Here is a 15181-nt window from a genome sequence, read left to right on the forward strand (position 1 = left end):
TAGCTTGGAACAGTTGATAAAAAGAGCCACTGGTCACATAATGATAGTCTACTAATGAAATATTAATGATAAAGCATTTTATTTGGTATAGCACATTTCACAAACCCAGAGTGCTTGCAAAATGTAATGAAACAAAACCGACAGCATGTCACACTGCCTTCCTCTAATGTATTTTAATTTACTATCTAAGCATGGTTGAATAATTCTTGCAATGTTCTCTCTCCTAGTTTATTTAGTGGAAAGAAGTAAAGAAGAAAAATCATGCACAAAGATTTTATCCCAAATGGCATCCTATTCCCTATATAGTGCTTTACTTTTGAAACACTGTGTAGGGAATAGGATGCCATTTGGGACCTTGTCAAAATACTCAACTTTACCATATTAATTTCATGATTGCTTTAAATGAAACATTGGTTTTTCCTCCTGCTCCTCCTTCTTTACGGATGATGATTTTTCTATTCTAAACAGGGATCAGATTTTCCGTGACCATGTTTAATGCCGGCAATGTGCTTTGTGTGTATTGGCATGCATCTAATTTTCCACAGTCTTTACGCAAATTTGGTAAACAAATAGCTTTTTCTCTGGCTAGGCATTGCAGTGATATATAATGTAGTTTGAAGTTTGAACTTTAATGTTATAAATCCCTGTACAGATCCATCCATCCGTGTACGACATGCTGTCATTAAAATGCATAAGGGTGGAAGAGAAGAAAAAAATGTCTCCTTCCCCTTCCTCTCTCTCCCTCTTTCTCTGTTTTCCACTTCACCGCTCAAGGAAATAAGGAAATGAGTACACACCCTTCTCTCGCGCACTCCCCCCGCCACACACAAGGCACTTTATTCACTTGCAAATACAGAAAGATGAAATGAGTGGCATTTGTGACACAAGAACCCGCCCCTCACCCTGCTCCTCTCCCTCTCTCTCTCCTCTCTCTCTCCTCCCCTCCTCCCTTTCTCTGCTCTTCGCAGAATTCTTGTCCCCTGCTTCAGGTTGCAGATTGCTGGATTACGAAGGATCAAGAGGGCTGACCCCTGATTGTGCACAGCAGAAAATGGTCCTTTAGTCTGATTGGCTCCTGGGGGGATGACACTGTGTATGAGAGTGTGGAGATGGAACGAGAGAGAGAGTGGAAAGTAAAAGGGAGAGAGGAAGAAGAATGCATAGAGAGCAAGACAGAGAGAGAGAGAGCGAGAGAGAGAAGGGGAGAGAGAGAAGTATAAACTTTTCAAAGAATGACAGCCAGTATAGTTGAGAGGGAGCATGGACCCAAGGTGACTCTATAGGGAACTGATGCACAAGGGGAATTTAGTGAGCTTTGAGAGAAAAGAAGAGACAGATAAGCGAAGAAGAGCAAAAACTGTCTGAAAAGGACAGAGAAAAAAGAAATAAGGAAAAATAGAAGGTAAGGTGTGGAATTTTAATTGATTCTGACTCCACGCTAGAATGCTTTTCTACATGATCATCAATGAGAGATTTCAATTAAACGCTTGACTGGGTGTTACAGACCTTGTCTTGGAAGTTTTTCTTTTGACTGAATATTTTGAATATTCAGAAACGGAAAGAGAAACCTGTGGAAAATGTGACTGGCAGAGATGATGCCAGTGTGGGAAAACTAGCTAACTGAAGCTGTAACCTGTTTTTCAGTATAGAGAATTGGTCTGTAAGAATGCTTGTCTTGTACAGCAGGATATTTGGCTGTCAAGAGACGACCAGAGTATTAAGAGTGAGTATTGGTCTGTGAGAATGCTTGTGGCAAAGTACAAACTTGTATAACTTCAATATGAATCGGAGTTCAAACTGTATAGGCTCATTCTGTACACGTCTAGCCTTGTCGGCAGTTCAAACACACTGTATTATTAGGTCTGCTTTTAGGGACTTCAGTTTAGCATTCAAACCTCACTCCTCACTCACAGTGAAGGCTTACATTTTTCAACATGACAAGGAGGTCTTATTTTTTTTAACTCTTCTCCAAAACCATTAAGCTGTCTCCTGTCTTGTAAATTGAAGCTGGGTATTTCGCCAGTGGATTGACAGCTGTGCTCAGACACAGCTAGAGGCACAAAGGATATTGTGATTATTATCTGTGTCAAAAGTGGGGACGATTAATGCTCATTCATGGAACTGAGTGACGCACATCATGCTGATGTGTTGCTGTGTTTTCTCTATAATAACTAACAACTGCTTCCCAGGGATCCTGGATGATCCCAGACTATGTCCTAAATGACACCCTTTTCCCTATGGTCAGAAGTAGTGCACTATGCAGGGAACTGGATGCCTTTGAGACGCAACCCATCTAGGACTGGTTAATTTGTGGTGAAATGACACTGATTGCAAACTTTCCTGATGACACTCATGCTCCATGACATAATTTCCATGCACCAGTGATCGGGATGAATGCCAGTTTGTATGATTTAATTTCTCCATAAATGACAAGGTTTCCACCCCACTCGGAATGAATGGACGTGCAGAGAAAGACGGAGAGAGAGAGAGAGAGAGATGGAGAGAGCGAGAGAAAGAATGAGACAGGGAGTGCCAGAGATGGAAAGAGAGAGTGCAATAACAAATGAAATAATTTTTATATTGTTGTAGAAAAGCATAGCAGAAAGGAGTGAAACATTCAGCGAATAATTTTTCCCTTTTTATGGCACTGAGGGTGCTAGTCCACTGATGCAGCAGACAGACAAAGCCACACAACTGGGTTCAGAGTACAGAGATCCTATAATTTAAGAGGCTCACATGTGGCCCCCAGAACACATAGAGACAGGACGGAGAGGGATTATGTTTAGTCATTTGGTTGACTATCTGTTTTCATGAACCAACCATGTTTATGCCTTGTGTTTTTTTCAGTCTAACATGGGTGGGAATCTGGTCTCCCATACCAGGATTTTAGCTTTCAATCCAGCTGCCCTAAAGAACCTACATACATTCATCCTTCTCTGGGGACAAAGATTTGAAGTGCCCCGATAGTGTCTACTTCCTCAACTTTCTCCACCATGCTAAATCAATTGTGGTTAACAAATTAGCCATGACGTATCTTCCTGTGGTTCCCCACAAGGGGTTTTACGATGTTGGGAGCCCAAAATTGGCCTTCTTTCACGGTGACTCCCTCTTTAACTGGTCCATTTATGGACCAATGGTCCTCTTAGATAGGGGTGAAATGAGGATACGGACATGCCCACTGTGAAATCAATCCTTATTAATGAATTGGAGGACCTGGATCTACATGGTATATAGGACCAGACTGTCGCGCTACACACAAAGTTGGGAGAAAGTATAAACGTCATCTCTTCAATAGGTATATTGTTACGTATAGGTTGTTCCATGAAATTAATTCCTTTTGCCCACCTTTGATATAAAAGCCTGTTATATTAAATAAAGTGCACTTTAATATACACTGAGTTTACACCCCCCCTTCTTGGCACAAACTGGGGTTTTGCATGTCAGCAATCACATTTTGAAGCTATATAACTATCAAAATACAGAAATATTTTGCATTTTGATACTGCGTTTTGCATTTCTGTATTTTGAAAGTTATATATCTTCAAAATGTAATTGCTGACATGTGAAACATTTTGGGACTATATCAACAATGGACTAAAGAAACAAATACCAAAAGATCGTTTTGGGTGGAATTGTCCTTTAAGTAAAATACAAATAAAAATATTTACGAAAACTTAAACCAGGTAGAAAGCGTGTAAAAAATGATAATGAAATTATTTGTAAATAATGTAATCTCAGATTTCATTTCATCACAGTATTTTCAATATAGAGCTATTAGCAGCAGACGTTTGGTTGATTTTGTGTTCTCAAACCAGTGAGTTTATTAGCATTCTTCATCAAGAATATGGGCAAAATGTTATTATTGATTTATGAAAGAGGTGGGAATGTTGTTCCCTTGTCATATAATTGCTACATTTCCTATGAAAAAGCATTCAAAATAGTTTTCCAGATTGTATTTTGCTGATTCTTTTTCTCAACGCAAATATTGGGTCCCAACTGAGACAACCTGGTTCAATTTGGGTCCCTAGGCAAATCCATTTAAGAACCACTGCTATAGACCACATGGAAAATTATAAAAATCTGATTTCTAATATGAATAAAGACCTGCTGTGCCAAAATTCTGCATTTTGACGTGTCCTTCTGCGCACCATCTATGACTTCTAGGAAGATTTTAACCCACTTAAACCCAATATTTCTCCAAGTTTTAATCATCATTGTAAGGCCCTAATTATTGTGTTGCTTTGACAAAGTAATGTCTGCAGATTATTTATTTCATGTGATTAGTGATTGATTTACATATGTCCCTCATTTTAAGGTCAACCTTGTTATGTGAACTGAACTATTGTTTTAATTTACATTTACATTTACGTCATTTAGCAGATGCCCTTATTCGGAGCGACTTACAAATTGGTGCATTCACCTTATGATATCCAGTGGAACAACCACTTTACAATAGTACTTTTATGTCTTTTTTTGGGGGGGGGTTAGAAGGATTACTTTATCCTATCCCAGGTATTCCTTAAAGAGGTGGGGTTTCAGGTGTCTCCGGAAGGTGGTGATTGACTCCGCTGTCCTGGCGCCGTGAGGGAGCTTGTTCCACCATTGGGGTGCCAGAGCAGTGAACAGTTTTGACTGGGCTGAGCGGGAACTGTGCTTCCGCAGAGGTAGGGGGGCCAGCAGGCCAGAGGTGGATGAACGCAGTGCCCTTGTTTGGGTGTAAGGACTGATCAGAGCCTGAAGGTACAGAGGTGCCGTTCCCCTCACAGCTCCGTAGGCAAGCACCATGGTCTTGTAGCAGATGCGAGCTTCAACTGGATGCCAGTGGAGTGTGCGGAGGAGCGGGGTGACGTGAGAGAACTTGGGAAGGTTGAACACCAGACGGGCTGCGGCGTTCTGGATGAGTTGTAAGGGGTTTAATGGCACATGCAGGGAGCCCAGCCAACAGCGAGTTGCAGTAATCCAGACAGGAGATGACAAGTGCCTGGATTAGGACCTGCGCCGCTTCTTGTGTAAGGCAGGGTCGTACTCTGCGAATGTTGTAGAGCATGAACCTACAGGATCGGATCACCGCCTTGAGGTTAGTGGAGAACGACAGGGTGTTGCCCAGGGTCACGCCAAGGCTCTTAGCACTCTGGGAGGAGGACACAATAGAGTTGTCAACCGTGATGGCGAGATCATGAAATGGGCAGTTCTGATATGTTTGCCAGACATGCAGAGATGCGATTCGCCACCTGGTTATCAGAAGGGGGAAAGGAGAAGATTAATTGTGTGTCGTCTGCGTAGGAATGATAGGAGAGACCATGTGAGGATATGATAGAGCCAAGTGACTTGGTGTATTGCGAGAACAGGAGAGGGCCTAGAACTGAGCCCTGGTGGTGAGAGCACGTGGTGCGGAGACAGATTCTCGCCACGCCACCTGGTAGGAGCGACCTGTCAGGTAGGACGCAATCCAAGAGTGAGCCGCACCGGAGATGCCCAATTCGGAGAGGGTGGAGAGGAGGATCTGATGGTTCACAGTATCAAAGGCAGCAGATAGGTCTAGAAGTATGAGAGCAGAGGAGAGAGAGTTAGCTTTAGCAGTATGGAGAGCCTCCGTGACACAGAGAAGTGCGGTCTCAGTTGAATGACCAGTCTTGAAACCTGACTGATTTGGATCAAGAAGGTCATTCTGAGAGAGATAGCAAGAGAGCTGGCCAAGGAAGGCACGCTCAAGAGTTTTGGAGAGAAAAGAAAGAAGGGATACTGGTCTGTAGTTATTGACATCGGAGGGATCAAGTGTAGGTTCTTTGAGAAGGGGTGCAATTCTCGCTCTCTTGAAGACGGAAGGGACGTAGCCATTGGTCAAGGATGAGTTGATGAGCGAGGTGAGGTAAGGGAGAAGATCTCCGGAAATGGTCTGGAGAAGAGAGGAGGGGATAGGGTCAAGCGGGCATGTTGTTGGGCGGCCGGCCGTCACAAGTCACAAGATTTCATCTGGAGAGAGAGGGGAGAAAGAGGTCAAAGCATAGGGTAGGGCAATGTGAGCAGGACCAGCGGTGTCGTTTGACTTAACCTGTTAGGGCTAGGGGGCAGTATTGACACGGCCGGATAAAAAACGTACCCGAATTAATCTGGTTACTACTCCTGCCCAGTAACTAGAATATGCATATATTATTGGCTTTGGATAGAAAACACCCTAAAGTTTCTAAAACTGTTTGAATGGTGTCTGTGAGTATAACAGAACTCAAATGGCAGGCCAAAACATGAGAAGATTCCATGCAGGAAGTGGCCTGTCTGACAAGTTGTGTTTCATCTTGGCTATTTTTATTGAAGACTGAGGATCTTTGCTCTAACGTGACACTTCCTACGGCTCCCATAGGCTCTCAGAGCCCGGGAAAAAGCTGAACGATATTGAGGCAGCCTCTGGCTGAAACACATTATCGCTTTTGGCAAGTGGCCGATCAGAGTATTATGGGCTTAGGCGCGTGCCCGAGTCGAGCCCACTTTTTATTTTCTTTCGTCTGTTTACCTAAACGCAGATTCCCGGTCGGAATATTATCGCTTTTTTATGAGAAAAATGGCATAAAAATTGATTTTAAACAGCGGTTGACATGCTTCGAAGTACGGTAATGGAATATTTAGACATTTTTTTGTCACGAATTGCGCCATGCTCGTCACCCTTATTTACCCTTTCGGATAGTGTCTTGAACGCACGAACAAAACGCCGCTGTTTGGATATAACTATGGATTATTTTGAACCAAACCAACATTTGTTATTGAAGTAGAAGTCCTGGGAGTGCATTCTGACGAAGACAGCAAAGGTAATAACATTTTTCTTATAGTAAATCTGACTTTGGTGAATGCTAAACTTGCTGGGTGTCTAAATAGCTAGCCCTGTGATGCCGGGCTATCTACTGAGAATATTTCAAAATGTGCTTTCACCGAAAAGCTATTTTAAAATCGGACATATCGAGTGCATAGAGGAGTTCTGTATCTATAATTCTTAAAATAATTGTTATGCTTTTTGTGAACGTTTATCGTGAGTAATTTAGTAAATTCACCGGGAGTGTTCGGTGGGAATGCTAGTCACATGCTAGTCACATGCTAATGTAAAAAGCTGGTTTTTGATATAAATATGAACTTTATTGAACAAAACATGCATGTATTGTATAACATAATGTCCTAGGGTTTCACACAACACAAAGCCACAGATGTCTCAAGTTTTGAAGGACAGTGCAACTAGAAGATTGTTTTGCTGACTGCAGGAATGTCCACCAGAGCTGTGGCCAGAGAATTGAATGTTCATTTCTCTACCATAAGCCACCTCCAATGTCGTTTTAGAGAATTTGGCAGTACTTCCAACCGGCCTCACATACGCACGCTATGTGTAAACACGCCATCCCAGGACCTCCACGACCAGCTTCTTCACCTGCGGGACCGTGTGAGACCCACCAACCGGGCAGCTGATGAAACTGAGGAGTATTTCTGTCTGTAATAAAGACCTTTTGTAGGGAAAAACTCATTCTGATTGGCTGGACCTTGACCAGGGCCAAAAGGTCTCTGTTCAAAAGTTGTGAACTATATAGTAATAGGGTGCCATATGGGGCACATCAAGTGTGTCTGAGGGTGTAGACATGAACTGTGATGGAGTTGTTCATAGATTGGGGTTGTGATATATAATGAAATGACCCAACAAGATAATACCTCATGCTGTCTTTACTATAAGAAAAATGTTATTACCTTTGCTGTTCTTCGTCAGAATGCACTCTCAGGACTTCTACTTCAACAACAAATGTTGGTTTGGTTCCAAATAATCCATAGTTATATCCAAATAGCGGCGTTTTGTTTGTGTGTTCAAGACACTATCCGAAGGGTGACGCGCCGGCGGGTATCGTGACAAAAATATTCAAAATATTCCATTACCGTACTTCGAAGCATGTCAAACGCTGTTTAAAATACATTTTTATGCGATTTTTCTCGTCAAATAGCGATAATATTCCGACTGGGAGACGTCGTTTTCGTTCAAAGACTGAAAATGTAAAATGGACTCTTCACGTGCACGCGCGCACCCGTCTCATTGTTCTCAGATCGACCACTATCCAAATGCGCTACTGTTTTTCAGCCAGGGACTGCAGAGTCATCATTCAACATTCTGGCGTCTTCTGAGAGCCTATGGGAGCCTTAGAAAGTGTCACATTACAGCAGAGATCCTCTGTTTTCAATAAAGAGGCTAAAGAAGGCCAAGAAATGGTCAGAGAGGGAACTTCCGGTTTAGAATCTTCTCAGGTTTTGGCCTGCCATATGAGTTCTGTTATACTCACAGACACCATTCAAACAGTTTTAGAAACTTTAGGGTGTTTTCTATCCAAATCAAACAATTATATGCATATTCTAGTTTCTGGGCAGGAGTAATAAACAGATTAAATCGGGTACGTTTTTTATCCGGCCGTGAAAATACTGCCCCCTATCCATAACAGGTTAAATCACTTCCTATCTCAGTCTGTTGTCCCCACATGTTTCAAGATGGCTACCATTGTTCCTGTACCCAAGAAGGCAAAGAAAAAAACTGAAATAAATTACTACTGCCCCATAGCACTCACTTCTGTCATCATGAAGTGCTTTGAGAGCCTAGTCAAGGATCATGTCACCTCCACCTTACTTGCCACCCTAGACCCATTTCAGTTTGCATACCGCCCCAACAGGTCCACAGATGATGCAATCGCCATCACACTGCCCTATCCCATCTGGACAAAAATAACATCTATGTAAGAATGCTGTTCATTGACTACAGTTCAGCATTGAACACCATAGTACCCTCCAAGCTCATCATCAAGCTGGAGGCCCTGGGTTTCAACCCCGTCCTGTGTAATTGGGTCCTGGACTTTCTGATGGGCCTCCCCTAGATGGTGAAGGGAGGAAACAACATCTTCACCTCGCTGACCCTCAACACTGGGGCCCCACAAGGGTGTGTGCTCAGCTCTCTCCTGTACTCCATGTTCACCCACGACTGTGTGGCCATGCATGCCTCCAAATCAATCAACAAGTTTGCAGACGACCCAACAGTAGTAGGCTTGATCATCAACAACGACGAGACAGCCTACAGGGAGGAGGTGAGGGCACTCGGAGTGTGGTGTCAGGAAAACAACGTCTCACTCAACGTCAACAAAACAAAGGAGATGATCTTGGACTTTAGGAAACAGCAGAGGGAGCACCCCCCATCCACATTGAAGGGACAGCAGTGGAGAAGGTGGAACGTTTTAAGTTCCTCGGCGTACACATCCCAGACAAACTGAAATGGTCCATTCACACAGACAGTGTGGTAAAGAAGGCACAACAGCAGCTCTTCAACCTCAGGAGGCTGAAGAAATTTGGCTTGTCACCCAAAACCCTGACAAACTTTTACAGATGCACAGTCGAGAGCATCCTTTTGGGCTGTATCACAGCCTGGTACGGCAACTTCACCGCCCTCAACCACAAGGCTTTCCAGAGGGTGGTGCAGTCTGCACAACGCATCACCGGGGGCAAACTACCTGCCCTCCATGACACCTACAGCACCCGATGTCACAGGAAGTCCAAAAAGGTCATCAAGGACAACAACCACCTTAGCCACTGCCTGTTCACACCGCTAGAATTCCAGAAGGTGAGGTCAGTACAGGTGCATCAAAGCTGGGACTGAGAGATCGAAAAACAGCTTCTATCTCAAGGCCATCAGATTTCTAAACATGAATCACTAACTCAGAGAGGCTGCTGCCTACATTGAGACCCAATCACTGCACTCTTTAATAAATGGATCACTAGTCACTTTAAACAATGCCACTTTAAGCAATGCCACTTTATTAATAATGTTTACAAAATCTTACATTACTCATATCACATGTATATACATTATTTTATACCATCTATTGCACCTTGCCTATGCAGCTCAGCCATCGCGCATCCATGTACTTATATGTACATATTCCCATTCACCCCTTCAGATTTGTGTGTATCAGGTAGTTGTTGGGGAATTTGTTAGATTACTTGTCAGATATTACTGCACTGTCGGAACTAGAGGCACAAGCATTTCGCTACACTCACATTAACATCTGCTAACCATGTGTATGTGCCCAATACAATGTGATGTGATTTGATGCAGTACCAACTGAGGAATGAACAAAAGGAAGGCACTTATAAAGGGGAGGTAATGAGGTCCAGGTGTGAATCCTAACAATGAGTCCCAGGTGCGAGTAATGATGAGTTCCAGGACCGGTGATTAGTATTCCAGCGAAGTCTTATGCCGGAGGGTAGGAGCAGGAGTAGACATGATGGTACACCCCCCACCCCCTGATGCACGGCTCCTCGTAATGATGAGTGCCAGGACTGGTGGTTAGTATTCCGGCGATGTCGCACGCCGTAGGGGAGGAGCAGAATTAGACGTGACAACCACACTGTCACGCCACACATGAAGTTATACTGTATCTGTGTGACAGTTCTGTTGTTGACCACACCGTTGTTACCACACACAAAGTTCAGAGAAAGTCTGAATTTATCTCTTCAAAATGTGCATTGTTGATGTGTTGAAAAGTTGTTGATGGTTCAAAAGCAGAGTGTATAAGTCTGTTTTGGACAAGTACACCCCTGCTCTCAAGAGGGAAGTGCTCTATCGATAGGAAGTAGGCCACAATCATACAAGATTGACTTGTAAAATTGTATAAATCCTTTTCATATGATCTGCAGCAGAGCACTTAAGTCAGGCTGCATTCACAGAGTCTGAGTGACTAAAGTCAGAGGGTTTTTGTACAGTTCTGATTGTTAGTTGAGATTCCACCTGTGAAAGCCTTGTTTTAACTGGGGTAATTTTCTGTAGTTGGCCTAAGGGAAGGGAAAAAGAAAAGTGGTGTTCAGCTACAAACATCTTTTAAAGGTATTTTGTCACCAAATAGTAGTTCATGGTCATGCTGACAAGCTAAGTCTGCATCCCAAATGGCACACCATTCTTTACAAAGTGCAATACTTTTGACCAGGGTAGTGCACTAAATAGGGAATAAGGTATAATGCTGACAGGCTGACTGAGATTTTGATGACTCAACAATACGGTCCTTCAATTGCCAACACCAGCTGCTACAGCTGTTGATTGTTACAGCCCCTCCTTGATTTACACACTTACAAACTTACACAGACCGTGCAACAGGATTCTACATCTCTCAGTTCTCCTTGAAAGTTAAAGTGGCTTTTACCATTTCCGTAGAATATGTAATTGTGGTGGGAAAATACCCTCTCTCTTCTTATGTTTGGTAAAGCTTTCTCATATGATGCCTCCTCGACCCTCCCCACTCCATCCATCCCTCCCTCCCTTCATTCCTCTACTCAGGACAGGGGGCAACTTGTGTGGCAGGTCGTAAAGGCAGGAGCAGCAAGAACAGCTGCTTTTTTTATTTTTTCTTTAATAAGTGAAAAGCCATCAGATTAGTCTGAGGGAGATGTGTGGAGTGTTTAGCCAGCACAATTATGTAGCATGTCACCTCATTAGACACAACAAAATAGAGGCCGAATATAACGGGTGCAAGTCCTGACCTTTGACGGAGAAGGGGGCTGGGGAGGTGAAGGGGTGTGCGGAAGGTTTAGCGAGGTGCTAATTTGACTTCATAATGATCAACAGGCCCACTTGATTGGAAATAATGGAGACAGAATACAGACAGAATAGAGCAGAGACCAGGAGGGGCCCATGGAGGTCAGGGCTCACCCAGCCTGTCAGGGGCCCTCGTGGGGCTTTGAGTCCCAGGTTGGGCGCGTCCCAAATGGCACCCCATTCCATATAAATTACATTACTTTTGACCATGGCCCATAGTGAATAGGGTGACATTTGGGACAGATCCCCTGAGTTGGAGGGCCAGGGGGCTAGGAGCCAGATACCCCCTCCTGTCAGGGCCTTTCTAGCAATAGCACCCCGCCCAGCACCCTTCCGTAGCCACCAGTCTCTTTGTGACTCTTCAATAATGATTAACTGTGTTTGGAGATTCAGAGAGTGTCCTCTATGGCACAATGAGCTCTCTCTCTTACACAGTATAATAGAGCTCAACACAGTCTCTCTTTCTCTATTCTCTCTCTCTTTCTCTTTTTGTCACCCCCTACTTTCCATTTCTCTCTCCACGCCCCCTGCTAGCATTCTTTTCTTCCACTTTTCTCTTTTCTCTTTCCCCCCTTTTCACTATAGATCTGTCAGTTTTTCCCCCGTGCAGCTTGTTAATTAAAGAGCGGGAATAGATTGTGGTGGAGGCAAACAGATGTGACCAACTCACTGATAAAAGGAAAGAAAATCAAGCGAGTGTCATAAAGGCACAGTTTGAGTAGAAAACTACATTGATTAAATGTAAAACTTTACTTGAAATCAATAAAAAACCTTTTTTTTTTATCTACAGCACCATAAAGTAACAATTGACCTTGTTTTTTTCTGATTATTGTGGGCTGTCCGAGTGCAGAAAAAATTTAAGTTATAAAAATAAGTTATTAAGTCTATTCCAAATGGTGGAAACAAAACATCTTGCAGAACTCCACACCCTCAGTGGAAAGCACCGAAGCACCACTAGTTGTTTGTTGTCCAGTTAGGCAGCAGCATGTAGCTTGTAGTTACAGGAGGTTGGTGGCACCTTAACAGATGAGGAACAGTGCAAATCTCAACTCTTCTACAACAGCCAGGGAAAGAGAGGTAGAGAGGAAAGAAAGGAAGAGAGGACAGGGAAGAGGGGAGAGGAAGAAGGGGAGATTGGGGGAGAGGGAGAGAGAGAGGCCGGGAGAAACAGCACCGCCTCCTCTACACTCTCAGAAAAAAGGGTTCCAAAAGAGTTATTTGGCTGTCCCCATAGGATAACCGTTTTGGGTTCCATGTAGAACCCTCTGTGGAAAGGGTTATCTGATGGGGACAGCTGAAGAACCATTTTAGGTTCAAGATAGCACCTTTTTTGCTAAGAGAGGGGGAAAGAGGGGAGAGGGGAGAGAAAGAGAGTGAGGGAAGCAAATACACACTGAGAGACTGTTAGCGAGAGAGAAATGAGAGAAGTTACCGCTGTTCCTATAGAAACTGAAAAGAGAGGGTGAAGCACCAACACAGAAAGAAAGCAAAGAGAAAGATGGGGGGAGGGGGTTGAGGAAAGGCGTTTTGAAGATGGTTTCTGTTGCCTAAGCACAACAGTGAATGGGAGAGGAGTAACCTCTCCCCCGTCTCTCTCCCATCATTTCCCCGTCTCTCCCCTCTTCTCTCCCCTCTTCTCTCCCCTCTTCTCTCCCCTCTCCTCCTCTACATGTATTTAGAATGCAGTGTGAGGCCCCACTCACTGAGTTTTAATGCAGCAATCTATTTCTACCACACACAAACACAAACACACATGGACATTCATGCATGCATGTACACACAAACACACACACAAAAACAGACACACACAGAGGGTTCCTTATCATTCAACAAAGGACAGAAGAGAGAAGCAGATTAATCTGTGGTTCTACACAATAGACTGGGATCAGTGTCATCTCTCCATCCTTCCATCCTTTAATCCATCCATACTTTCCTCAATAGTTTCAGAGAAGGAAATAAATAAATAAGGAAACAGAGAAGGAGCTTATAGGCCAAGGACGATAGAGTCAGTGTCCAATAATGACATCTACATTTGGAGGATATGAAACTCATCTTTCTCTCTTTTCTTTTTTCACTTTCCACGAAGCAGGAAAAGGAGAAAGTAGCCAATTGAAGACCTTCCCAAGACACAAGAAACAAAGGCCTGTCATCAGTGGGTCATCGCATCACCACAGAAAACACAAAACCCCATTTGAAAACAAATTGATTTGATTTGCTGTTGAGTATCCATCATGGGAGATCGACATCACCACCATCCTGGGGGTGGTAGGCCTGTCTACACCCTCCTACTCAGCATAGGTCTGGCCTTGCTGGCCCTGTTGTCTGAGGCCCAGGGCTGTATGGATAGAGCCAAGACAGAAGAGGAGAGTGGAGCAGGACTGTTGAGGAGGGTGAAGAGAGGCTGGGTATGGAACCAGTTCTTTGTGCTGGAGGAGTACACTGGACTGGAGCCGCTGTACATAGGAAAGGCAAGCCCACACACAAACACACACACACACACACACACACACACACACAAAGAGAATATGTGTGAACTGCATGTCACTTTCGATTAAAGCATCTGCTAAATGTCCACCGTCATTATTATTGAACTGTTCGATGACAGCTCTCAACTTTTCAATCAATATCGTCGCTGTCGGCAGAACGCTACTTCTGCTGACCACAGGGTCTATCATCATTGATCAAATGTTCAAGCCACTTTAACACCTGAGTGGTCAAAGTATCCTCTTCTGCCAATGATCTTTGTGCCTACATCCCAAATGTCATCCTATTACCTATAAAGTGCACTACTTTTGGCTAAGATCCATAGGGTTGTGGTCAAAAGTAGCGCACTATGTAGGGAATAGGGTGCCATTTTGGATACAACCTCTGCAGTACGTTCTCCACTGTGTTTGTATAGAGAGTTAGAGTGTGGATGAGTGTCTGGGGCAGTTTTCCTTCACTCATTCCTTATCGTCTGCCCCTCTGACAAAGCAGAGGAGACCTTCTCAGTGTGAAAGGTGTATAGCCAGGGGTTAAGTGGAGATGGAGTGTAAATGGAACTGTCCATTTTCTTTCTTCTTTTTTTTACAGAAATCTTTTGAACCACCACCTTGTAAAGTGAAGTAGTGAAATGTCACTGATTCAGTGAAGTCAGAATGATTCTGTCCCAAATTCAGTCTGTCCCAAATTGCACCCTATTCCACATAGTGCACTACTTTTGACCAGGACCAATAGGGGTAAAGTAGGGTGCTTATTGAGAATCTACACTAACCGTGTGTGTGTGTGTCATCTCTTGACCTGGGTTCAAATACTATTTATGATATTTCAATTGTGGATTTGAAAATATACTTGTATTTATTTTAAAATACTGAAATTCAAAGTGTATTTTTAAATACAAATTAATACTACCGTGCATTTGAACCCAGGTCTGTTTGGTATTTGAAATAATATAGCCTATTTCGAAATAAGTATTTGAATATTTATAGGACATTTCCTTTTTATAGGAAGTTATTTGAAAATACACAGTAAATAAGTAATTAAGCCTGTGGCGCGATTTTCAAAACCTTCAAAATCCTATTACTTCAATTTCTCAAACATATGACTATTTTACAG

The 15181-nt window shown here is 43.3% G+C and overlaps 1 protein-coding gene across 2 annotated transcripts in view; it reads left to right on the plus strand.

Moving 5' to 3' along the window:
- Positions 1–984: 984 nt before the first annotated feature.
- The window catches only part of LOC106578590 (cadherin-20), a 55963-nt gene continuing 41766 nt past the window's right edge, over positions 985–15181 (plus strand). The window contains exons 1-2 of one of the 2 annotated variants that reach the window (XM_014157580.2): positions 985–1402; positions 13674–14055. In XM_014157580.2, coding sequence (XP_014013055.2) covers positions 13819–14055 — 237 coding nt within the window. In that variant the 5' untranslated portion in view covers positions 985–1402; positions 13674–13818. The remainder of the gene's footprint in view (positions 1403–13673; positions 14056–15181) is intronic. The other variant, XM_014157579.2, reaches the window with a different exon arrangement.

The sequence above is a fragment of the Salmo salar genome, chromosome ssa19, assembly GCF_905237065.1.
Source record: "Salmo salar chromosome ssa19, Ssal_v3.1, whole genome shotgun sequence".
NCBI classification, from domain to species: domain Eukaryota; kingdom Metazoa; phylum Chordata; class Actinopteri; order Salmoniformes; family Salmonidae; genus Salmo; species Salmo salar.